Below are 23,546 nucleotides of genomic sequence, written 5' to 3'. Positions count from 1 at the left end.
TATATTACATTTGGCACAGCACTCAGCTCTGGTCCTCCGACAGAGCCGCCAGCTCTGCCTCCTCCTTTTCGATCAGTCCAGCGGCATCCTCGCCGTCCTCGGACGCCACAGCCACCACCATTTCGCCCTGGACTCCTCCCTGGACCCCCAAATGGTTCCATATCACAAGCTCGTCCTGCATGGCCTCCAGCGCAGTTCTGTACTCGTTGAGCGCGGCCACAGCGCTCGTGGCCTCGTTAAGGTTTTCCTGAATCGCGTTTCTTTGCGACTCTTCGATTTTGTAGATAGATGCGTACTGCAGTAGTCGTTGGTACATCAGACTGAGCCGCACCATCGCGTCCTCGTTTGAATCGTCTTTGATCTGCTCCAGAGCGCTCTTCACGGCCGCCAGTTGTGGTACACTGCCCTCCTCCACGTCTAACTGTGCCAGTGATTGACCCTTGAGCAAGATTAGCTCATCTTCCTGGATGTCGCGTATCTGTTGCGTGGTGTCAAGCGATTCCAGCAGAGAGTTACAGAAGATCCCTCCAGCACGGTAGTAAAGCGTCTGGATCGACTGATTTATCTCGTCCATGCGCCGTAAATTTGTTTCCAAAACACTCATAACAAACACGAAGGATCAAAATAGTAAAATAATTTCATGCTCTAAATATTATTTAATCATCTCGCCAGCTCACAAAAACCTCGTCCGTTCTAAACCTTTGAGTACAGACGCTCTGGCCCAACGAGGTTCTTGTGCCCGTTCTGAAGGCAAGAAGCCCGGCATGGGCAATCATGATCCCGTTGTCGATGCAGAAGCGTTCGTCTGTAGCATATATGCTACCATTTCTGTCCTTGGCCATCAAGCCCATCATCTCCTGCAACCTTTCGTTGCACCCAACCCCGCCAACTATCAGCACCTCGCGCGAGCCAACATGGGCCATGGCTCTCTCTGTGATCTCTACCAACATCGCAAAAATGCATTCCTGGAGCGAAAAACACAGATCCTCGACCGTCACCTTGCTGCCGTCCGCGCGGATCAGTTGTTTGTTCTTCTTTCCTTGGAAAAGATCGTGTGCCAGACTGTCAACGTATTCCAAGATCCCACTCATGCTGAGATCCATGCCTTTTACAGTATATGGTAGCTCGACCAGATGGCGGCCTTTCTTCGCCAACTGCTCAATGTTGTATCCGGGGGAGGGAGCATTAGGGATCCGCAGCGTCCTTGCAAACCGATCCAGACAGTTTCCAACGGCAATGTCCAGTGTTTCTCCAAATATCCTGTACCGTTGCCGCGAATACGCAATAACTTGAGTATTTCCTCCGCTCACATACAACACAACGGGATTCGTGGCTCCTGTGATTTCTCTGCCCATTTCTATATGTCCAATACAGTGATTCACTCCCACAAGAGGCAAGTCCCACATCTGAGCAATCGTTCTCGCAGCTATCACAACACTCTGTAACGGAGCACCCATTCCTGGTCCTTGCGTGAAACAGATACAGTTGAGCTGATCAGGACGTATATTTGCCTCTTGCAACGCTTGCTTGATCAGTCTAACCACCCAATTTCGATGGTGTCTAGCAGTGTCCCTGGGAAGAAAGCCTTCTCCCGGAGGCGTCACGTAAGTATCTCGCACATTAGAAAGCACATTAGCATGGTTGTGGGCGGCAATCTTCTCTAGCGGATGTTCAATCACGCCGACCCCCAATTTGTTGGCCGAACCTTCCAGACCCAAGGAATAGTAAGGCATATTTGATTCAAATTTTATTTTTCTTGAATTAATAACTTTTGTGTCTATTTTACAACAAAATATATGTTGTATATATTAATACTAGAACGTGATTGTTCTTTTACACGAGGCCAACGGCCAGAGCCTTGATCTTGCTCTTTTTGAAACTCTCGTCATCCTCCAACACCTCCTGCTGCACCTCCGCTTCTGGCAAACGGTCAATGCCTTTGATTTTGTCCTTAATCTTCAAAACGGTTATCCGAATGGCAGCACAAGCAAATCCAATCAGACAGCCACCAACAGGAGCAATCACAAAAGCACCGAAAGCACCCCAATCTTCATCGGAGTAAATACCGTTCCAGACCAAAAGCAGACGTGCACCTTCTTTAGCGTTGCCGTAATAAATTGTACCATAGATGAAAACTGCAACCAACGCTCCAAGACCACCAACCATCACATCAAGCCCACGCAAAAAGTCAAATCTCTTGGAAAGGCCTAGGAAAATGATTGGAATCACCGACGCAGAAACCAGATCGGCAATCAGATAAATCTGAAGAACATTCGTGGCGGCTTTCACTGCCACAACGATCGAAGGCACCATGACAAGAATGACGATGAATCTCACCCATATGATGTTGACTTTGTTTCTGAAAATGTCATTTGAGATCGAAGATGTGGTGGCACTCTGCAAAGAGTCGAATGTGGCAGTGGAAATGCCAATCGAGAAAATAAGAATCACACCAATGATCCAGTTATCCATCTTGGAGACAAGGATAAAAAACGCGTTGCTTCCATTCTCATCGTACACTTGCATGTCTCCGGTCCACACAGCGAGAATACCAGGAAGACCAACAAGCGTACAGACGACACCTGCCACAACGGCAGCAATGGAAGCACCTATGTACAGATCTTTATCTGTCTTGGCCGCAAACGTTCTGAGCCAGAATCCAGAGAGGAAACAGTCATTGGTAATGATGGCAACCGGAAGAATATACAGAAGCATCCATCCCAACTTGTTTGCATGCAGTAGTTCGCCTTCCGTGGCATGCTTGAGGTCCATGTCGATGTGGATACTGGTGGCATAGCCGATAACACCAATAACCAATAAGACTAGGACAAACGCCGCCTGGAAGGAGTCCGTGATGAAAGACACGTGAAAACCTCCCAAGAAGGTATATATCGTAGTGACCACACACTGAACCACCATGGCCGGCGTGGCATCAAGACCAGTTAATGCCTCGATGGCGTACTCAATAGCCGTCAGTTCAGACAACATAAAGAGGAACATGGTGAAAATAGTGAATGCCGACAGATACAAAGCAGTGACAGGTCCGAATCTTTGGAAAACCCATTCGGTAAGCACGAACCCTTCAGGACACCGTCTTCTGATCATAGGACCAAAAAGAGAAAACAAGAAGATAGGAATGGCTCCAGAAACGGTGTAGACCAAAAGACCGTGAATCCCGGCAATGTTGGCAATCTGGGTATATGTGGTCAAGATTCCACATCCCATAGCTAAAAGAGTTAGTACTAGGAACAATAGTTCGCTCCTATTTAACAAATTCCATCAATATCAAATAATCCTCACGCAAGTATTAACTTGTTCGAGTTTGACGGTATGTTCTCAGCCTGGCATTGCACAAGCACCCGTATATCAATATTGTGGAATAGAGTAGTTTGAAGATGTGATATATTTGAGTGGAAATGTTAAACTTTAGCTGCTAGCATACTAACCGCTTGCAATGAAGTTCAGCGCCAACGGAAGACCCGTTCTTGTACCATTGGAGGACAAGAATGTCTTTTTGTCATTATGGTAGACTGCTATCGCAACTCCAGTCACTAACATGAACCCGTAGGTCAAATAAGTAATGGCATTTGCTGCTTGAAAAGAGAGCATTATTTTTTTTGTTGGGGTAAAAAAAATCTTCCCTGCCCGGTTATTTATATTGAAATCTATAATTAATTGCATTATTTTTTTTTTGCCGCATCAACGCACCCCGAGACAATCGTAGGACTGAAAATTTTTGCGTGGTGCTGCGATTTACTCAATCCTCGTCCGAAACGAGAACAATTGCTGACGTGTCCCCCACTTCATCCTCGCTTTCTTCTTTCACTGGGAGTGTGGCCGCTGGCTTTTCATCCTCCGAATCTGAAAACGAGTGGCTTCTCTTTTTTTTCTTCGTCTGTTTTGACTTGCTCGATGCCGCTTTGACTTTCTTGCCTATCAGTCCTCCATCCTCACTCTTCACACGCTTCTTGTGCCTAGGTTTTTTGATTTCTGAGTCGCCAGCCTTCTTCTTAGGCTCTGTCCCCTCATCTGGAGGAGATGCAGCTCTGACTTTTTTTGTTTTCTTGGCAGATTTTCTCGAATTGGGCTTTGAAAATTTCTTTGCTTCTTCCTGCGTTTCAAGAGTAGATACTTCGCGTGATGCAGGGCGCTTCTGCTCAGAAACGGAGTCTGTGACCGGTTCCAGAGCTGGCTCCTCAGAAAGTTCTTTCGCAGAACCAGCTGGTATTTCGAAAGCTGGCTCCTCAATTTTTTCTTCCTCTTTTTCCTCTGCCTCAATTTCCTTATTCTGCTGTTCCCTGTTTTGTTCATCGTTTTTCTCGGCTTGTCCACCTGCTTTTTCTAAACACTCGAGTACATATTCCTTGAATCTGTTGTACGCGTTCCTAGATGTTTGATCCTTCAAAGGCTTTTCCAACACGCCTTCTAGCTGCTCCATACAAGTGTATAGCTGTTCCAGCTTCGCAAGATCGCATTGTTCCGTAAATGTGAGCCGTGGAAGCGAGGTCATTATAGCCTTGAAAAATGGCCTGGTTGCTCCGGAGTACTCTAGTTTTTCCAGCAAAGACAGAAGTTGGAGCCCCATTTCGACTTGGACCGAGCTGCTGGCAGCTTCACCAGGAGCCTTGTTGACAACTCGGTAAGGATCGGTCCAGTACATCAGTTGCTGAACAATGGATTGCGGTGTTATTGAGGAAGTGCCATCGGCTTGTGTCATCTCGTCCCAGCCACTGAATAATCTGAATAATGTGTCGCAAGTGACACGAGCAATTCTCTCCTGATGCGATTCGTGAGAGAAAGCATAGACAGGGATACAGAACGAAAAACACTGTTTCAGCTGCTCATTGTCGTTGATTGCAGGGTTGAAATAAGACAGCAGTGTAGTTTCAAATAGTTCGTCATCAGTGATAACTCCACACAAAAACAGCTTGTACAGGGCCTCCCCTGAAGTGGCTTGGGCCTCTTTGCGGCTGGTGTCTCTCAAAGTACGGTAGAACAGCCGCGCTATCGCAATGGCATCCACGCTGTTTGCAGTTTCTGCTTCTAAAACAGAAATTCCATGAACCGCGAGCAAATCAGAAATGACCTTGATACCGGTGACAACAAGCGACTCCTCATTGCTTTTCGTGACGAAAATCGCACAAATGAAGATGCTGTCAGCAGCCAATTCTTTGTCAAGAATACAGCAGAGGCCTAAGCATATAAGACCCAGTTTTCTGATTTCGGTCTCAGATCGACGAATAGAAGGCCGAATCAGACTATCGAGAATGGACATCAAAGTGATGTTGTCCCTCAAAGGCTCGTTCACAAGCTCAAGCATTCGGCGAGCAATGGAGAGACATTCAACCAAGTTTTCGGGACTCAGTTCTGCGACCTGTTTCAGTTCTTGTTGCATCGATCTATTGGCGCTCGCAATCGATGATCTGGACAGATCTCTTGCAGAATGGAAACTATTTTCATCGTCGTCTTCGTCATCATCATCGTTGTCATCCAGATTGTCTTCCACCCGGGAACTCTCTCCCGCAATGCCTTCCTCTAGCGAGTTGTGTTTTTCGTAAGCGGAGTCTTTGAGGTCATTAATAATCTCCACAATCATTTGTGTGAAATCGCGCTCGCTGATGGACAGTTTATGTATACAAAGCATGAGGACCTCAATCAAGGTGTCTGACAAATGGTCACTCGTGAGCACGGATCTTAGGGTGTTTAACATTCTGCTTCGTCCGAACTCATCGCTATAGTCATACTCAGAAGCCACAATTAGCAATTGTTGCAAGATGAAGTCCAGCTCTTCGAGCTCTGTCATGTCAATCGAGCTCTCTGCCTCTAATATTGGTTTTCGTTGCGTCAAAACAATCAGGATATCTTTCCGTTTTGCAAAATAGCCACTCAATATATTGGCAAACTGAGCGGCTTCCGGAAAGTACTTTTCGATCTGCGTGATCTTGTTCGTATCATTGCAATGCTGATAGTAAACCCTTAGCAAAAGAGAAGTCTCTGGTGTCAATGTGCGCATGATCTGCTCGTCAAAAGTTATCTTGGCCACAACATCCTGCCTATTATCTAGGAAAATACGGACAGCGGTTTCCGCAATATCGCTTTTAGTAACTTTCAGACGTTCAAGCAGCTCCATCACATCGTTGTTTAGAGTTTGCATCCAATTTTCCGTAAGCCACTTGATTGCGGCCTTCTTGACGGACTCTTCTCGATCTTTCAAACCCCATTTGAGCAACTGTTCTCGAGCCTTGTAGTCTATACGTCTGAAATCTTTAAAGTCAGGCAGCACTTTAGAGTACAGCAATCTTCTGTTGACGGAGTTTGTATCTCTTGCCCTTTCAAATATGTACGGCTCGGTATGCTTGGTTTTCTCGATCTGGCGCAAACATGCTCGCCTGACCTCTGGATTTGTGTCATTTTGCATCACATAGCGGATTTTCATTGCTGCGTTGCTCAGCTCATGACTTCCATCTGGCTCCTGGAAGCTTGCCAGAGTTGTGATGGCCTTGATTCGAATATGCGGTTCCTTGTCATATATTCTGGCAAGCAGCCCCTCGCTCAGGGCTTCGTACAGATCGCTGTCAATCGAGGTCATATTGTTCATTAGATGTGAGAGGATGTGACACGCTCTGTATCGAACGTTCTTATTACTAGCTTCCAAGCCATTTAACAGATGACGAGCAAGTCTGTCTATGAACTTGTTGTACATTCTCTCGTCCTGCTGGTCCACCTTGGCATTATCGTCCTCCGATTCAGGGTTGATCGAGCTCACAAATGATGAAATAAACTTGACTATACGGTCACCCACAGGCTCGTTGCGTTTGATTGGAAGAATCTTGTTAACCAGCTTGCAAAATAGCTCGTTGAACTTTGACTGCAGCTTCTGTTCGCGACATTTCAGCTGGAGGGCTTTAAGAATGGCAATCTGCTTCCCATGAGAGGACACGGACAGCTGGGATTCCTGGAAGCATTTGCGGATGGCAAGTTCAACTTGCTCTGGCTCAGAAATCTCGTGTACTGATTTTAGGTACGACCGAGCCCCTGACGTGGTATTTTTAGCGACTTCGGTCATGATCTGGAGATGATCTTTTGTTTCAGTTTGTTTACAAATCCTAAAATAATATCAGAGACGGCGCGCGTCGTTATCGTCGCGTCGCTAGAAAAAAATATTCAGATAAACCATACACTCTTGCCTGAACATGTCTCTCAATCCAGACTTGTTTCTGTACAATCTGACTATCAGGCCTTCAGTGACGGCTGTGAAGTGTTGTATAGGCAATTTCATCGGCAATAGAAGACAACAAGAGGTTGTGAGGGCCACAGCCACGACTCTTGAGCTATGGAAACTGAATAGAAATAATGGTGACTTCTACAAAGTGGTGGCCCAGAACACCTTCAGCCACATTAGATCGGTTGAGGCGTTGAAGAGTAGTGGGTCAGAAAAAGATCTGCTGATTGTCACCTCGGATAGTGGGAATTTGACCGTATTAGAGATGAATACTGAGAAAGGACGATTCGAGAGCGTATCCAACGAACCGTACTTCAAGACCGGATTGCGAAGAATCTCTCCCGGAGAATACATTGCTGTGGACGGGCGCGGCAGAGCCGCCATGATCAGCGCCATCGAGAAGAACAAATTCGTCTACAAGTTCACCTCAGATCACAGAAATAGACTCCAGGTCTCGTCTCCGTTGGAAGCGAACAAGTCCAAGGTGTTGACATTTGGCGTTTGCGGAATGGACGTTGGGTTTGAGAATCCGCAGTTTGCGGCCTTGGAGTGCGATTATTCGGATTATGAGGAGAAGCTCGATAAAAAGATGCATAAGACTTTATGCTATTACGAGCTCGACATTGGGCTCAATCACGTGGTGAAGAAGTACAGCGAGGAGGTCAGCTTTTCCTCTAACTTTCTGCTTCCTCTTCCAGGAGGCACTAGGGGTCCTTCAGGGGTTTTGCTGTGCTCGGAAGGAATAATTCAGTATAAGTGTCTGTCCAAAATGACGCACACTATTCCTATTCCGAGACGATCACGGGACCAGAAACGTTCGCGGATCGTCTGTGGAGTTGTGCATACGCTGAAGAACAGCTTTTTTGCGCTCTTGCAGAGCGAGCTCGGCGACCTGTTCAAAATCACTCTTGACTACGTTGTGCAGGACAGTGACGAGTCTCGGGGCGAGGCCGGCATGGTGAACTCGGTAGAAATACAGTATTTCGACACCATGCCCGTGTGCACGTCGCTGCTGATTTTTAGGGCTGGATTCCTCTACGCTAACTGCGAGTCTGGCGACCAGTATCTCTACCAGTTCGACAAGCTGGGAGACGAAAACCAGAGGAAATTCAGCTCCCAGGACTATCCAGACGACATTGCTGTTCTAGACGACGAGACAACTCTGTTTGAGCCACGGCCGTTCGATAATCTGAATCTGGTGAACATAGTGGAGAACATCAACCCGCTGATAGATGCAAAATTATACAATTCCAACGAGACCACCAGTTTGCCCGTGATATACTCTCTCTGCGGCACGGGGCCCCGTTCCGCGCTCAAGGTGCTCAACCACGAGCTGCCGTATAGCGAGGTCGTCACGCAAGAGCTGCCGTCGGTGGTGCAAAGGGTGTTTGCTTCGAAACTCAACAGAGACGACGAGTACGACAAATACATTGTTCTCTCGTTCGTGGATGGAACATTGGTCCTGCGTATTGGCGAGGATGTCGAGGAAGTGGAAAATAGCGGTCTGGTGCTCGATACAAACACGCTGGGCGTTTTCCAGGTTGGCAGCACCTCGCTGGTCCAGGTGCATCCAAACGGCGTGAGACAGGTGTTCTACGTGGACGAGACGCCTCAGAAAACCATCGACTGGGCTCCTCCTGCCGGGATCCGTGTCCTTCACTGCTCTGCAACCAATTCGCAGCTTGCCATCGCGCTGTCGAACCGCGAGATCGTGTACTTCGAGCTGGACGATCTGGATAAATTAATAGAGTACAACGAGCACAAAGAGCTCGCTGCCCAGATCACGGCGCTCACTCTGGGAGAGGTGCAGGCGGGTGCCGCCAGGTTCCCGTATCTGCTGGTTGCCTGTCAGGATAAAACACTGACGGTTTTTTCTACGGACCCAGAGTCCACCCTCGAAATTATTGGCGAAGAAATATTGAGCTCGGCAGCTTCTTCTCTAATGGCGTTTTACATGAAAGACACCGCTATTGTGCTCAACACAGATGCTGGCGACGACGACGACGACGAGCCCGAGCTGGCCACCTCGCTTCTCTACGTACACATCGGCATGGAGAGCGGTGTGTATGCCCGGTTGCAGATGGACTCGCAAACGGGCGAGCTGTCGAATCCGCGAAACAAATACACGGGTCCGCGCGCAGTGCACCTGTCCAGGCTTGAGGCCGTAGGCCAGAACGCAGTCTGCATCTTCTCGGCCCGTAGTTATTTGGGGTATACTCGTCCTTCCGAGTTCAAAATCACTCCGTTGATGAAGCCAGTGTTCCAGCACGCGTGCTCGTTCCGAAGCGAGGACATTCCAGAAAATGGAGTGCTGGCTATCTATGGCAACAGTCTGATGATCATGACCATCGACCAGCTGGAGAACGACACCATTATCGAAAACATCGCGCTCAGAAACACTCCTAAATACATGTGCGACTGCACGGACAAGAACGGGATGATGTATGTTCTGGAGGGCGACGTTGACACGAAGCGCGACATTGACGCGGAGCGCATTGAGGAGTATCAGCAGTTTGGCTACCCCAAAGCGCCCGGCGAGTGGGCCAGCTGTATTCAGGCGGTCGTGGTGGCAGAAAAGTCTGTGTTGCAGACGATCGATCTGGGCGACGAGACTGCGTTCAGAGCGTGCTGGGTGAACTTTGAGAGCCGTCCAGGGGAGCCATTTTTGGCGGTTTCAGCAGCCAAGAACCAGCAGCTGAGCCCGCCTCGCAACGACGGAACGTACATCCATCTCTATCGCATCTCCTCAAATGGCACTCTGGAGCTGTTCCAGACGACGAAGACAGAACATCTCTCGCTGGCTCTTGTTGCGTTCCAAGGGAAGCTGCTTGTTGGCACCAAGAATGAGCTGATTCTCTACGACATCGGCCAGAAACAGCTGGTCAAACGGTCCAGCACCAGACTCGACTGTTTTGAAATCATCGACCTGAAAACACAGGGATTCCGGGTCATAGTCAGCGACGTGCGCGACAGCGTTCGGTACACCGTCTACAAGCCGCTGGAAAACTCCTTTGTCGACTTCATCGACGACACCATGCAGCGGCACGTGACCCGCGCCTTGCTACTCGACTACGACACGGTCGTTGTTGGCGACAAGTTCGGCAACATTTCGATTCTGCGGTGTCCCGAGCAGATCTCGGAGATGAGCGACGAGGACAACCACGGCTTTTTGGTGAAGATGCGCAGGACAAAGCTCGACAATCCTGTGAACTACTACGTTGGAGACATGCCGACGTTTTTCCAGAAAGGCTCGCTCACCATTGGAGGCGCCGAGTCCATCGTTTACGGCTGTCTGCAGGGACAGATGGGGTGTCTGTATCCGATGAAGAGCCTGTCCGAAATCAATTTCTTCAAAGAGTTGCAGAAGCTGATCATACACGAGTTCACGTCTTTGACAGACCGCGAGTATCTGAAATTCAAAGGCTACTACAACCCGCCGAAAAACAGCATCGACGGAGACCTGGTCGAGGAATATTATCGCCTCGGGCCCGACAAACGGATCCGCATAGCAACCAAGATGGACAGGCTGCCGCGGGACATCGATCGCCGCATAAGCGACATGCGATCGCGGATCGTGTACTGAAGATGGCGGTGTGAGGTGTTACTATGTATAGATGTGAAAAATACCGATAACGAAGAAAAAAAAACTTGTACACAGGTATATGTCCGCGCAGAGAAAACACAACGAGAGAAACCAGCAGATCCTCAAGACGTTGCTGAGAGAGCCTGCAAACAAGAACTGCGCCGACTGCAAGATCTCCAAGAACCCGCGCTGGGCGTCGTGGAACTTGGGCATCTTTGTCTGCATCAGGTGTTCCGGTATACACAGAAGCATGGGGACGCACATCTCGCGGGTGAAATCTGTTGATTTGGACTCGTGGACGGACGAGCAGGTCAAGAGCATGGTGATGTGGGGGAACGAACGGGCCAATTTGTTCTGGGAGGACAAGCTGCCGGACAATTACGTGCCTGACGAGAGCAAGATTGAGAATTTTATTCGCACCAAGTACGAGATGAAGAAATGGAAGAGCGACAAGGAACCGGGCGCGCTGGCTGCTTCCAAAAAGACATCCGAGCAGCGCGAGTCTCGAGCACAGCTTCCACAACAGACAGAGTCCACGCCTTCTCTGCTGGACGGTCTCAGCACGCCTGTCAGCACTTCGACGGCCAAACCGACTCCAGCCCCGGCAACGACGGCACCGCAAGACTTGTTCTCATCCGACCTGTTTGGATCGGCCCCTTCGCAGCCACCACAGCCGCAAACGGCCCAGAATAGCAGACCGGATCTCAAGAAATCGATTCTCAGCCTTTACTCGAAACCGTCGCCGCAGACCCAGCAACAGCCGCTCTACTCGCAACCTTTTACACAGCCGGTGCAGCCTGTCCAGCCTCAGTTCAACTACTCGTCCGAAGACCCATTTAAAAATGTGTGGAGTTGATTACCGCTCATCTGTAGAGGATATATTTAGAAAGGAGTGTGCAATGGAGAAAACAGGTTCTTGCCCTTGAAGAATTCGTAGGTCTGCTCACCCCTCTTGGCAACACCCTCTGGAGTGAAGTCGAAGAACTTGTACACGTCGGCAGTCTTACCGGAGGCACCAAATCTGTTGAGGCCGAATTGGGCGTGGGCGTACTTGGCCCATCCAGAGGTGGCCATCACCTCGACAGACAGAATAGGAACGCCGTCTGGCAGCACAGACAGCTTGTAGTCAGCTGGCTGCTGGTCGAAAGTGAAGAAGTCTGGAATGGAAACAACAGCAGTTGGGATGCCCTTCTCAGTCAGGAGCTTGGCAGCATCAATGGAAAGAGAGACCTCAGAACCGGTAGCAGCCAAGATCAGCTTGGCGTTGTCAACCTCATGAACAGTGTAACCACCCTTCAAGGCCTTCTCAACAGAAGAGCCAGGCAGTTGAGGCAGGTTTTGTCTAGAAAGAGCCAGCACCGATGGAGTCTTGGTGCTCGAGATGGCCTTGATGTAAGCAGCAGAGGTCTCGTTACCATCAGCTGGTCTCCAGACCATCAAGTTAGGAATAGCTCTGAAGTGAGCAAGAGTCTCGATAGGCTGGTGGGTTGGTCCGTCCTCACCAAGACCAATGGAGTCGTGGGTAGCAACCCAGATGACAGGGTGGTGCGAGAGAGCAGACAGTCTCAGGGCACCAGAGGCGTAGGACACAAAGTTGAGGAAAGTGGCACCGAAAGACTTGTAGTTGGCACCGAAGGCAGAAATACCGTTGATGATGGCGCCCATACCGTGCTCTCTAACACCGAATCTCAGGTACTTACCAGAGTAGTCACCCAGACCCGTGGACTGTGGCTGGAAGTCGATGGCACCGGACCATCTGGTCAAGTTGGATGGGGTCAAGTCGGCAGAACCACCGACTAACTCTGGAAGAACAGCTTGCAGCTTACCCAGGCAAACTTCAGAAAGCTTTCTGGAGGCAACCGCAGCGTCGCCTGGTTGGTAAGTTGGGAGAACGTTTTGCCAGCCTTCTGGAAGCTCACCCCTGAGTCTTCTGGCGAGCTCGGCACCCTCCTTAGGGAACTCCTTCTGGTAGGCCTCGAACAGCTTGTTCCACTCGGCCTCGGCAGCAGCACCAGCCTCAGAAATCTTGTGGTAGTAGTCGTACACCTCTTGTGGAACAACGAAGAACTTTTCTGGGTCGAAGCCCCATTTCTCCTTCAATTGGATAATGTCGTCTTTCTTGAGAGGAGCACCGTGGACGGAGTGAGAGCCAGCGTTGAGCGAACCGAAACCAATTGTGGTTCTGATTCTGATACATGAAGGCTTGTTGGTCTTCTTAGCCTTGGCAATGGCCTCGGAAATGGCGGCAACGTTGGTGTCAGCGTCAGGGACCTCGAAGATGTCCCATCCGTACTTCTCGAGTCTTCCGCAAACGTCCTCGGTGAAAGCAACCTCGGTGCTTCCGTCGATGGAGATCTTGTTGTCGTCGTAGAAAGTGATCAGGTTGCCCAATTGCAGGTGGCCAGCAAGAGACATGGCCTCGGAGGCAACGCCCTCCATCATACATCCGTCACCGAAGAAACAGTAGGTGTAGTTGTCGGAGAGAGTGTAACCTGGCTTGTTGTAGGTGGCAGCAAAGTTAGCCTGAGCAATGGCCAAACCAACCGCGTTGGAGATACCCTGACCAAGCGGACCGGTGGTGACCTCGACACCTGGGATGCCCACCTCAGGGTGGCCCGGAGTCTTGGAGTTGATCTGTCTGAACGACTTGAGGTCGTCCATGGTGAGGTCGTAGCCGAACAGGTGCAGCAAGGTGTACAGGAGAGCACATGCGTGACCGTTCGAGAGGACAAATCTATCTCTGTTGATCCAGTGTGGGTTCTTTGGGTTGAATTTCATCTGGGTGTAGACGGCGTGGGCGGCCGGGGCCATTCCCATTGGGGCACCAGGGTGTCCAGAATTTGCCTTGGCGACGATGTCGGCAGCCAGGACTCTGATTGTATTAATGGCTTTTGTTTGGATATCTTGGGACATTTCGGAAAGAGAACAAAAGTATACGTTGCTACGAAAAAACTCCCACGGTGGATTTTAGAATTTATACATCTGGGATGTAGGGGTGCGCGAAGTCGGACTTTGCGCGGAGGCCCTGGCACAGGGCATTCACACGGTTTTTTTTGGCGTGGACGTGTGTGGGGGCCACTGGGGACTCCGATTCGAGGTCCACGATGCAGCCAATCGGCGGCCGCAGAAAACCGTGTGTTTTGCCTTGGGCTAGACGTTTGTTACGGGGTGTACTGGGCCGGGCGAGAACCTTGAAGAATGCGGACAACAGCTCTCCCAAGCCGGGTAACCTTGCCCTTGGGTTCTGCCCTGCTGGGAAAAGAAAAAAAAAATAACGGAGGCTGGCTGGTCGATGCTGGTCTAAAAATTTTTCCGGTGTCTGGATGTGCCCCACAATTGGACGGATTAAACCGTTGGACTAAAGAGAAATGCGGGGACACGGTGATTTGTAGCAAACCACTCCAGGCGGCGCAGGCACGTAGCTCCAGCGTAGACAGACCCTCTTTGTGCACCACTGCCGCGCACTTTTAGCCCCGTCTTTGACAGCATGCCGCTGGACCGTTTCCCCATTACCCCATATTCCCTGGGTGAAAAAAATTTATCTACATGTCTTCCAAAATTCCTCCCGAGTCTCAAACTACTTTTAGAATGGCAACAAGTGTCGGCTCGGTGGCGGCCCCCGACCGCGTGGGCGACGCCAAGATAAAAAGAGAGGCTTCTGCGGAACCCCGTCCAGACACCGACAGGGCCAGCACGAACGGCTCTGCCGTGACCCCGGCAACACAGAACCCCAGTGCCAACGCAAACATCAAGAAGAAAGTGCCGCCCAGCGACCTGCCGCGACCGTACAAGTGCCCCATGTGCGAGAAGGCGTTCCACCGGCTCGAGCATCAGACCAGGCACATCAGAACGCACACCGGCGAAAAGCCTCACCAGTGCAACTTCCCCGGCTGTTTCAAGCGGTTCTCGCGGTCCGACGAGCTCACCAGGCACTCCAGAATACACACGAACCCCAACTCGCGCAGGAAAAACGCACACAACCCGGACTGGGAGCTCACCGACGCCATCAACCAGAGCTCGAGGCCCGCATACATGAAAAAATCGAGTTCCACGTCGCGGATCCCGAAACACGCCGCGGCGAGCGAGTCGAAGCCGGCCGCGAAACAGAAAAAGGACGAGTTTGCGCTCGAGCAGCCCCTCCCGCAGAAACCGCCGCTGCAGACCGCCAAGTCGCTGCTCGACATCAACGTGCTGGCCACGGCCGCCTCGCAGGAGCTCCAGAACCTCCAGCAGCAGAAACAGCAGGCCCACCAGGCGCAACTGGCGGCCGCGGCGCTGGTCTCGGGCCCGTCAGAGCTCCAGTACGTCAAGTCGCTGCCCTCGCTCAGCGAGTACTTCCAGAACAGCCACCAGCAGCCGCAGCCTCAGCCGCAGCAGCAGCAGCCGGCAGTGCCCAGCGGCGCGCACGCCCGGCCGCCGCCGCTCAACTCGCTCTCGACGCTGCGCCTCACGCCGCTCAGAACACCATCCACGGGCTCGCTGCCCCAGCTGCAGTCCTCGGGCTCTGGCTCCGCCGCGGTCTACAACAACTCCGCGTCGTCCAGCAACCTGTCCAGCCTGGCCCGCTCGTTCTCCAGCACAGACCTCTCGTCGACCGACCACCGGCTCCCGCAGCCGCAGCTCAAGAAATCCAGGCCAAACTCCCCGGCCATTCCGACGTCGCCAACGGCCACCATGATCGCCAGCAAGGACTCCTCCGCCGCGCTGCACCTGCTGGGCCTCAGCAGCATGCCGCAGGCGCCATCCTTGCACCAGCGCCAGGCCACGCCGGACGGCACGCCGCTCCAGACACCGTCTGTGTCGCCCAAGCTGTATCCGTCCGCGTCGCTGAACTCGGTCCCGTCCGGCGTCAATCTCAACAGCCCGCTGCCGACGGTTTCGTCGCTGATGAGCAGCTCGCTCAACTCCAAGTCCACCGTCCAGCTGCCGTCGCTGCGGTCGCTCAAGCTGGACCTGCCCGAGGACATGCTCTCCGAGGAGAAGCCTTAATATCCGTCTAATTAGTCGTGTTCAGTTCCGTAATGCTATTCTAGAGTACTCCGGGATGCTCTCTGCGGCGCCTTTGCGCTGGATCACCACCGACGCGGCCGCCGTTGCAAACTCGACCGCCCGGGCCAGGTCTGCGCCAAAATACAGCTGCGACACCACGGCGCCCAGAAACGTGTCGCCGGCGCCGGTGGTGTCCACCACGTTGCGAACCTTGACGCCTGCCACGCTCTCGACCGCTCCGCCGCTCTGGAAAATGCACCCGCGGGCCCCCAGCGTGATGATCAGCGTCGGACGCGGCAGCAGCTGGTGCAACGCGGCAAGCAGGTCTTTCTCGCCACCAGAACGGCCCGTGATCTGCTCCGCCTCTCCCTCGTTCACCACCAGGTACGCCACCTTGTTGAGCAGCTCCGGGTCCAGCAATTCGTCCCGCACCGGCGACGGATTGTACACCACGGAAACGTCTGGCTTGTTGGCGTGCAGCCACTCAATCACCTTGCGGACGCCGGGAAACTCGTTCTGCAGCACGACAAAGTCGCCCGGCTGGGAGTCTTTGAAATTCGCCGCCAACTGCTCGTCGCTCGGCTTGAGTTCTCCGTTGGCCCCGGGAATAATAATAATTCTATTTTCGCCGGACTCGGTCTCCACAATGATGGTTGCACTGCCCGAGCTGACGCCGGGCAGCACAGAAACCAGTCCGGTGTCGACGCCGGCCTCCGTGAGAGCGGCCACCATTTTTCTCCCGTGCTCGTCGTCGCCGACGTTGCCCCACATGCGAACATGGCCCTTGGCAACAGACAGTCTTGCCGTGGCAATCGCCTCGTTCAGGCCCTTCCCGCCAAGGTGCTCCTCGAGCTGCTCGCCCTGCAGCGTCTCGCCTGCGCGCGGACAGCGCGGGGAGAACGTCACGAGGTCGTAATTGAGAGATCCAATAACGGTGATCATTATAAATCCAGTATGCACAAATATTCGCTAATATCAAATAAATAATCACAATATTAAATAAATACTCACTAATGTCAAATAAATAGGAAGAGCCACTCATCCACCTGACTCAAGTACGCTGTGTGTTCTGCTGCGCAGATCGAGACCTGAACCTCCCCGCGGTTCTAGAACGCAAAAATGCCCTGTCTAGACCACGGCCTGATTGTCTGGCCGATGTATCACATCTGTCTCAAACATTTACCAGACACACCGGGGGTATATAATAACATGCGCGCTGTTTTGCCGCCATGGCCTTCGAGATAACAGACTACAGCCTCGTCGCCGACGACGACATCACCACCATCACAACGACCGTCGTGGCTACGTACACGGTGTTTTCCAGCTCTGTGGCCGGCATAGGCCATCAGAGACAGACACAGGCGAAACGATCGCAGTTGTCGCTCACGCTCGGGCTGGTGCTGCCCCTTGCAGTAGTTGCAGCGGCCATTGCTGGCCTCTACATGTGGCGTCTGCTCCGGAAGCAGAGCAGACAAAGCACACCAATACACAGCTACACGGCCCCCATGCTGGCTATTTCGCGGGCGTCGACAGTCAGCAGCACAGACTCGTCAGTCTCAAAGCTCTCAGCCTACAGCTCAGAACACACCGTGGTCGAGTCGCCGCAGGTGGTGCGGTTTGGCCCGCTGGAGACGCAGTGGATCAGCACGCCGATCGCCGCATTCAAGGGCATGGTGCGCAAGAGCACGTACGCGATCGTGGACAGGGCCGGGGCGGCGGCCGAAAGCTCTCCCGTGTTTCTGAAATCGTTCAACCTCAAGGCCAGAGACGCCGCGGCCACGCAGCCAGAGACACCACCCGTGAGTGCCCCGTTGAAAAATACGCAGCTGCTGAAAATCGCGCGCCTCTCAGCCGCACGCTGCTAGCAGCCATTCCAGCATTCTGGGGAGCCAGCACACAGCATACTCTGTTTATACACTCGATATACACGCTACCCAAATGGTCTTGGCCAAGACACGGCTCTCTGGTTGCGCCTCGTGTCCAACTCTTGGCTTATTGCGCCTCTCTAAATTCTGTAGCGACGAGCGTCGCGTCGCCGTGGAGTTTTTTCTATCGTCGAAAAAATAAACATCCTTATTTATCCCCATGAACAAGCTTCGGACCTTCTCTCGCAAAGAGGCGGCGTCGCCGCCGAAGGAAAAGTCGTCGCTCCCCAAACGCGTGGAGACGGCGGAGTCCAGGGGCGAGCTGAGCCCGGCGCTGTCGCCCATCGCCACGCTGCTGTCTGCGCAGGCCCATCGCAGATACCACGAGGGAGTGTTTATGATTTTGAAGGATTTGGACTCGGAGGGCCAGCCCGCCGAGCGCAAATGGGAGGAGGTGTACGGTGTTCTCACGGGCAACCAGCTAGCGGTTTACAGAGTCGAGGAGATGGAAGAGGTGCCGTCGGTCGATTCGGCTAGCAAGCCCTCATACATAAATTTCACGGACGCCACATTCAAGGCGATCGACCAGCTGCCCTCGTCAGCGGGCAACCTGAACAACGTCATCATCGTGTCGACCACGCTGAAAAATAGGTATCTGATTCAGATCTCGTCCACCGAGCAGTTCCGACGGTGGCACGCGGCCTTTCGACTCGCAGCGGCAGAATACCGCCTGTTGCAAGAGGCGTACACGGGAGCGCTGTTGAGCGCGCGCGGGTCGCTGCTGTCGGACATCAAGGTCATTTTGGCAGAGACGAAGTTCGAGCACGAGGAGTGGACGAGCGTCAGATTCGGCGCCGGCATGCCCTGGAAGCGGTGTTTCACGGTGATCGAGCCTCCAGCGAAAAAGAGCAAAAAGAAGTTTGTGCCTGGCCGCGTCGTTTTCTACGAGTCGGAGAAAAAGGGCAAGAAGCTGGCCATGGCCACCATCACCGACGCCAACTCCATCTATGCCGTGTATCCGCAGAACTACGCCGTCATCGACCACAGCACGATGATCAAGCTGGACGGCTCTATTGTGTTCTCCAAGTCGGAAGGCACGAAGGACTGCTCCATCTTCTTGATGCCCGACCAGCACTCGTCGGTGCCCGGTTACGACACGCTGATCCGGTTCCTCATCCCGCTGCTGGACGCTTTCCATCTGTACGGACGACCAAAAGCCCTGAATGCCAATAAGCTCGATCCGAATTCGCTGCTCTTTGCGCTGCCGGTGCTGCCCAAGGTGCACTACCTTGAGGTGGACGATCTGATGCAGCTTACAGCCAGTGCCACCACGAGCTCCTGGACCTCGTACCAATGGCAGCAGGGCGTGAAGGACATTTTGATACCAAAGGTGGCCAAGGGCTACGACGGCTGCGGCTCAGTCGAGGGCACAGCTGGAGCCCTGGGGATGCTGGAGTTTTCAAGAGACCTTGCTGCTGGCAAAGTGCGGTCTTTCTCGAACCCACAGTCTCCTACGATGACTCCAAAGCCGCAGTTTGGATTCGACAGGGAGAGACACTCGTCGGGCCTGGCAAAAGAGACTCCAAAGGCAGAGGAAAGGAACCTGTCTGAGAGCATTGTGGACGTGAAAGCCAACGAGGACAGCGGCTCGTTGTACTCTGAACTGCGATTCAGACAGCGCGATGAGCAAATGCAGACCCCTGAACTGCAGCCAGCTAGAGAACCGCACAAGAAACAGTCTTCACCGGGCGGTCTGGCAAAGATCTACTCCAAGTACGCCCAGCTGCCTGACTACGACCAGCTGAACGACTCGCTGGCCAACCTGGACGTGAACGAAGACGCAATCGAGGACCTGTATCCTAAGGAGGAATCGGAGGACGAGGAAGACGACGACGACGACTACGACATCCAGATCATCAACCCAAGGACCAAGACCCCAGCGATAGTCAAGTCGTCTCCGTCGCCAGGACCCGATACCACCCCAACAGCGAGACCGCACGCGCCATACGGCCAGCCGAACCCGCGGTACGGCAGCACGTCCTCGCTGGCGTCGTCGACGGACTCTGGTGACCGCTCCGACAGAAGAGCTCTTTCTCAGGAGCGAGTCGTTTCTCCGTTCACGGCGTTCAACAAGTCGTACCAAGAAGCCATCCAGCCCAGCTTTGCGTACCAGGCGCCGCCTGAGCCGCAGAACTCGACGGTTCTCGAAGTGCCGAGACAGAGAGCGACTAGACAGGACCCAGGAAGCGAAAGCTCGTATGCTTCGGCCGTACAGCTGGAGGACCCGCCCCAAAGACCGTCCCAGCCATACTACGAACCACAGAGGTCCGGCTCGTCCGGCTCTGTCGAGTACAGACCGGCACAGCAAAAACCACATTTCCAGCGAGCTCCTCCAAACAACATAGTCTCGCAGCAGGTGGCGTACGGCGGGTACCAGAACACCCAGCTGCAGCCTGTGCCGGGCCAAAAGCTACAGTCTCCATACAATCCGCAGGGCCCCTCCGTGTACGAATACCAGGCTGCTCCTCGGCCTGCGCCGCCGTCTGCAGGGTACGTGAACGGCTATGTCGCTCCGCAGGCGCCAGCGGCCAACATGTCGTCTCCGCGCCGCAGACCGCCGCCGCCGCTGAATCACTCGCAGCAGTACTATCCACAGTCGCCAAACGTGAACCCGCACGGCTTCTATCCGCAGCAGTACGCCAGACCGTACGCAGAGCCGGCGATCCAGCCGCAGCAGCCGCAGCAGCCGCGCAGAGACAAGAACAACCCGTACGCGCTGGCCAAGAGCGCGCACGAGACCACCGTCTCGTACCACAAGAACCCGTACTCCAGCTAAATATCAATTACTTCTCTATCTCGTTCACTATACTCAGGACCTTTTTGATCTGGCCGATCTCCGGGTCCGGGTCGTTTTCGACGCTCAGCAGCAGGCTGCCGAGCAGCTTTTCGTCGATCTCGTCGACCGAGCTGCCGATGCACAGCCCGATCACGCGCTTGAACTGCTGCTCGAGCTCCTGGCTCGAGGAGCGGCGGTTCTTGGTGCGCTCGATCAGCATCGCGTTGTTCTTTGTGTAGGCGTTGATGCGGGCCTCCAGGATGACGGCCGGCGGAAGGTCCTCGAGCTGGCCGGACGCCAGCAGCGTGGCCGGGTCCAGCTGGCTGATGAAGTCGGCCACAGACACCGACGGGTCTTTTGTCTCCTGCAGCCGTCTCTCCACCTCGTTGTACACGGACCACACGGTGAACGGCTCGTCGGCGTCGAAGTCGCCGTCGAACGTCTTGGAGTTGATCGGCAGCTCTTTTGTCTCCTCGACAAACCGCTGCTCCTCCTCGCGGATCGCGTTGTTCAGGTTGATGATCTTGGTTTTGTAGTCGCCGATCTTGCGCACGAGCTTGTCGAGCTCCTCGTACTGTTTGCGTTTCTCGGACAGCTGGTACGTTTTTTCGCGCAGCTTGGGGTGGATCTCGTCCACCTGCTTCGTTTTCGACTCCAGCTCCTCCTTGAAGTCTCTGCCCAGCTGGCTCACAAACGTCTGCAGCGACTCCAGAATCTTCATGCTGCTCAGCTTGGGGGTCTCCGGCACGCTCTGCGCCGCGGCCGGCTGCGGCAGCCGCGTCCGTGCCGACGCCACGTCGATCCCGCAGTCCACAGGCTTCACGCCCGCCTTGTTGGCCTTGTTCGGGTCTGCGCCCACCTCCAGCAGCTGCTGGATGATCTGCTTGTTGCCCACCATCGCCGCGATGTTCAGGCACGTGTCGCCGTTGCGGTCCGGAATGTTGACCACCTCCTGCATGAACGAGGCCAGGCTCATCTGCTGTCCCGGAGGCAGGCGCGGGCCCCGTTTCACCACCCACTCCAGCAGCGTCTCCAGGTAGTAGTTGCACGCCTCGTTGCGGCCCTTGCGGCCACACGTGTACGCGATGTGGTGCAGAACAGAACGGCCCTTGTGGTCGAGCACCGTGATGGCCGGATACAGGTAGTCGAGCAGCTGGTCGAAGCACGAGTGTTCGAGACAGTTTGTGGCGTGGACGGCGCGGATCAGGGCTGTCTGGCCGTCGTTGTCGCCGCGCAGCCGGTTGGCGCCGCGCGAAACCAGCTCCTTGACCAGTGAGATGCGGCCCAGCGTGGCTGCCAGATGCAGCGCTGTCTGGCCGTTGTCGTCGATCGGCGCGTCGATAGCAACTCCTTCGAGCGAGAACTCCTTCTGGTTCGGCAGAAACAGCGACGACAGCACGACTTTGCTCTTCTCGTCGGCCTCGTCGTCGCCGAGCGGGCCCAGCGCGTAGGGGGCGTTCGGGTTCGGCACTCGGGTGTCGTGGTCGAAGGTCTGCAGACTAGGCAGCTCGGGCGCAACTTTGGCCTTCTTAGTGGGCGACGCCGGCTCGTCCGCCTCCGTCAGCGTCGAAATCGTGCGCGCGAGGTCCTTGGGGGTTTTGTAGTTGAATAGCGGCGACAGCACGCCGTGAATGTCGTACTCTTTGCAGAGCGATTCCGCACGCTCAATCGACACCCAGACGCCCTTGAGCTGGTCGGGAGCGTCCTGGACAATCTCGTGCGCGCCCTGTTTCGCCTGGGCCTCCAGCGACCCGCTAATCTTGGGTCTGACAACAGAAACCAGCCGTGCCAGCTGCGTCGCGTTGACCCACGAATCCTGTGTCCGGCGCATCACCGTGCACCCTTCCACGTCAAATTCCACGACGTTGACATCGCCGTACGCCACGAGCCGCGGCACAGGGTCGGGTTTGGCCAATTCCATGTTTTTGGGCTCGTTGGGTTCCATTTATAAAAACCGAAGTTCGCGTCCCAAAAGAGAAAATTAATCAAAACTTCTTGCCTATTGCATTTTAATTTTATTTTATTTTATCTATGACAGTCCCAGACGGGTTGAAAATAATCGAGCCGTTTGTGAAGCGCGCGGGCGAGCTCGCAGGCGTGCAGCCCAGCATCGCGTACCTGTGCAAGCTGTACGCGGCAGAACTGATCCTCGACAACCAATTGCACCAGACTTCAAAGGAGATCGAACAGTACGCTTTGCAGCTGCTGGACGAGATCGAGCAGGAAAAGGCGGCGATCAAGGAGTCGTCGTCGAAGTCGTTCGAGATCATCAACGACCCGGCGTCCAGCTTCAAGCTTGTGTGGGGGTTTGCCACCGCCATTTTCGACCGCTCGTTCAAAGAAATTGCCAACCATACAGCCACCAAGAAAACCGTGGAAAATTTCAAAGCTGCTCTGGACTTCTACCAAGTTCTCAACCTGTGGCCAGAACAACTCAAGGACAAACGGCAGCAGCTCGACAAGTACCAAAAATACGCCAAATTCCACGCAACACGGATCCTCAAGGCCATCAAGAACGGAGAAGACCCGAACGACTACGTGACGCCCGAGGAGGAACGAGAAGTCGCCGGCTGGGACGACGCTGACAGCCAGAAGCCGGAATCGCCATCCCTGGCACTTCCCAACCCACCCTCGGAAATCAACTCGCCCGAAAAGTCGCCAAAAGACACCCCGGTGGAAACGTCCCCGCCAGCTCTACCGTCCGCCCCAGATTCGCTGGAAGACACGCTCAACTTGCCGGCCGCGCCAGCAATCATCAAGGAAGAACCCAACAAGCTCGGGCTGCCCAAAACTCCTGCAAAAGTGCCAGATCTGCCTGCTCCAAAGCCAGAGCCCAAGCCAGAGCCCAAGTCTCAGCCAAAAACACCAGCAAAACCTGCCCTGTCCAAGGAAGATATCCAGCAGATGATGCAGACGGACGAGATCATCGCCCAGGCACAGAAACGCGCAAGATTCGCCATCTCGGCGCTAAACTACGAGGACATCGAGACCGCCATCAAGGAGCTCCAGCTCGCTCTCGAGCTACTCAGGGGAAAATAGAATCACGTATAT

General features: G+C 53.7%; 13 protein-coding genes across 13 annotated transcripts; 6 read left to right on the top strand and 7 right to left on the bottom strand.

The window, feature by feature from the left end:
• Positions 1-22: 22 nt before the first annotated feature.
• Positions 23-574, bottom strand: KL928_002384 (uncharacterized protein; the record flags this gene model as incomplete). Its single annotated transcript, XM_043202854.1, has 1 exon — positions 23-574. One exon carries the CDS (start codon positions 572-574, stop codon positions 23-25), a length of 552 nt encoding a protein of 183 aa, XP_043060589.1.
• Positions 575-656: 82 nt separating this feature from the next.
• KL928_002383 (uncharacterized protein) lies at positions 657-1,733 on the bottom strand (the record flags this gene model as incomplete). Its single annotated transcript, XM_043202853.1, has 1 exon — positions 657-1,733. One exon carries the CDS (start codon positions 1,731-1,733, stop codon positions 657-659), a length of 1,077 nt encoding a protein of 358 aa, XP_043060588.1.
• A 100-nt stretch (positions 1,734-1,833) lies between these two features.
• Positions 1,834-3,225, bottom strand: KL928_002382 (uncharacterized protein; the record flags this gene model as incomplete). Its single annotated transcript, XM_043202852.1, has 1 exon — positions 1,834-3,225. One exon carries the CDS (start codon positions 3,223-3,225, stop codon positions 1,834-1,836), a length of 1,392 nt encoding a protein of 463 aa, XP_043060587.1.
• A 532-nt stretch (positions 3,226-3,757) lies between these two features.
• On the bottom strand, positions 3,758-7,066 carry KL928_002381 (uncharacterized protein; the record flags this gene model as incomplete). The annotated part of the gene is made up of 1 exon (XM_043202851.1): positions 3,758-7,066. The coding sequence occupies one exon, from the start codon at positions 7,064-7,066 to the stop codon at positions 3,758-3,760; it is 3,309 nt and encodes a 1,102-aa protein (XP_043060586.1).
• A 127-nt stretch (positions 7,067-7,193) lies between these two features.
• On the top strand, positions 7,194-10,805 carry KL928_002380 (uncharacterized protein; the record flags this gene model as incomplete). The annotated part of the gene is made up of 1 exon (XM_043202850.1): positions 7,194-10,805. The coding sequence occupies one exon, from the start codon at positions 7,194-7,196 to the stop codon at positions 10,803-10,805; it is 3,612 nt and encodes a 1,203-aa protein (XP_043060585.1).
• Positions 10,806-10,884: 79 nt separating this feature from the next.
• KL928_002379 (uncharacterized protein) lies at positions 10,885-11,661 on the top strand (the record flags this gene model as incomplete). Its single annotated transcript, XM_043202848.1, has 1 exon — positions 10,885-11,661. The coding sequence occupies one exon, from the start codon at positions 10,885-10,887 to the stop codon at positions 11,659-11,661; it is 777 nt and encodes a 258-aa protein (XP_043060584.1).
• Positions 11,662-11,687: 26 nt separating this feature from the next.
• On the bottom strand, positions 11,688-13,718 carry KL928_002378 (uncharacterized protein; the record flags this gene model as incomplete). Its single annotated transcript, XM_043202847.1, has 1 exon — positions 11,688-13,718. The coding sequence occupies one exon, from the start codon at positions 13,716-13,718 to the stop codon at positions 11,688-11,690; it is 2,031 nt and encodes a 676-aa protein (XP_043060583.1).
• A 633-nt stretch (positions 13,719-14,351) lies between these two features.
• On the top strand, positions 14,352-15,794 carry KL928_002377 (uncharacterized protein; the record flags this gene model as incomplete). The annotated part of the gene is made up of 1 exon (XM_043202846.1): positions 14,352-15,794. The coding sequence occupies one exon, from the start codon at positions 14,352-14,354 to the stop codon at positions 15,792-15,794; it is 1,443 nt and encodes a 480-aa protein (XP_043060582.1).
• A 21-nt stretch (positions 15,795-15,815) lies between these two features.
• On the bottom strand, positions 15,816-16,736 carry KL928_002376 (uncharacterized protein; the record flags this gene model as incomplete). Its single annotated transcript, XM_043202845.1, has 1 exon — positions 15,816-16,736. One exon carries the CDS (start codon positions 16,734-16,736, stop codon positions 15,816-15,818), a length of 921 nt encoding a protein of 306 aa, XP_043060581.1.
• A 287-nt stretch (positions 16,737-17,023) lies between these two features.
• KL928_002375 (uncharacterized protein) lies at positions 17,024-17,659 on the top strand (the record flags this gene model as incomplete). Its single annotated transcript, XM_043202844.1, has 1 exon — positions 17,024-17,659. The coding sequence occupies one exon, from the start codon at positions 17,024-17,026 to the stop codon at positions 17,657-17,659; it is 636 nt and encodes a 211-aa protein (XP_043060580.1).
• A 220-nt stretch (positions 17,660-17,879) lies between these two features.
• On the top strand, positions 17,880-20,495 carry KL928_002374 (uncharacterized protein; the record flags this gene model as incomplete). The annotated part of the gene is made up of 1 exon (XM_043202843.1): positions 17,880-20,495. The coding sequence occupies one exon, from the start codon at positions 17,880-17,882 to the stop codon at positions 20,493-20,495; it is 2,616 nt and encodes an 871-aa protein (XP_043060579.1).
• Positions 20,496-20,502: 7 nt separating this feature from the next.
• KL928_002373 (uncharacterized protein) lies at positions 20,503-22,440 on the bottom strand (the record flags this gene model as incomplete). The annotated part of the gene is made up of 1 exon (XM_043202842.1): positions 20,503-22,440. The coding sequence occupies one exon, from the start codon at positions 22,438-22,440 to the stop codon at positions 20,503-20,505; it is 1,938 nt and encodes a 645-aa protein (XP_043060578.1).
• An 86-nt stretch (positions 22,441-22,526) lies between these two features.
• KL928_002372 (uncharacterized protein) lies at positions 22,527-23,534 on the top strand (the record flags this gene model as incomplete). The annotated part of the gene is made up of 1 exon (XM_043202841.1): positions 22,527-23,534. One exon carries the CDS (start codon positions 22,527-22,529, stop codon positions 23,532-23,534), a length of 1,008 nt encoding a protein of 335 aa, XP_043060577.1.
• Between the last annotated feature and the right edge of the window lie 12 nt (positions 23,535-23,546).

The sequence above is a fragment of the Ogataea angusta genome (genome assembly GCF_019207475.1).
Source record: "Ogataea angusta isolate 61-244 chromosome Unknown 61-244_NODE_4_length_877678_cov_91.023368, whole genome shotgun sequence".
Classification (NCBI taxonomy): Eukaryota; Fungi; Ascomycota; class Pichiomycetes; order Pichiales; family Pichiaceae; genus Ogataea; species Ogataea angusta.
The sequence above is the reverse complement of the archived record's forward strand: the minus strand, read 5'-3'. Positions and strand labels throughout refer to the sequence as shown.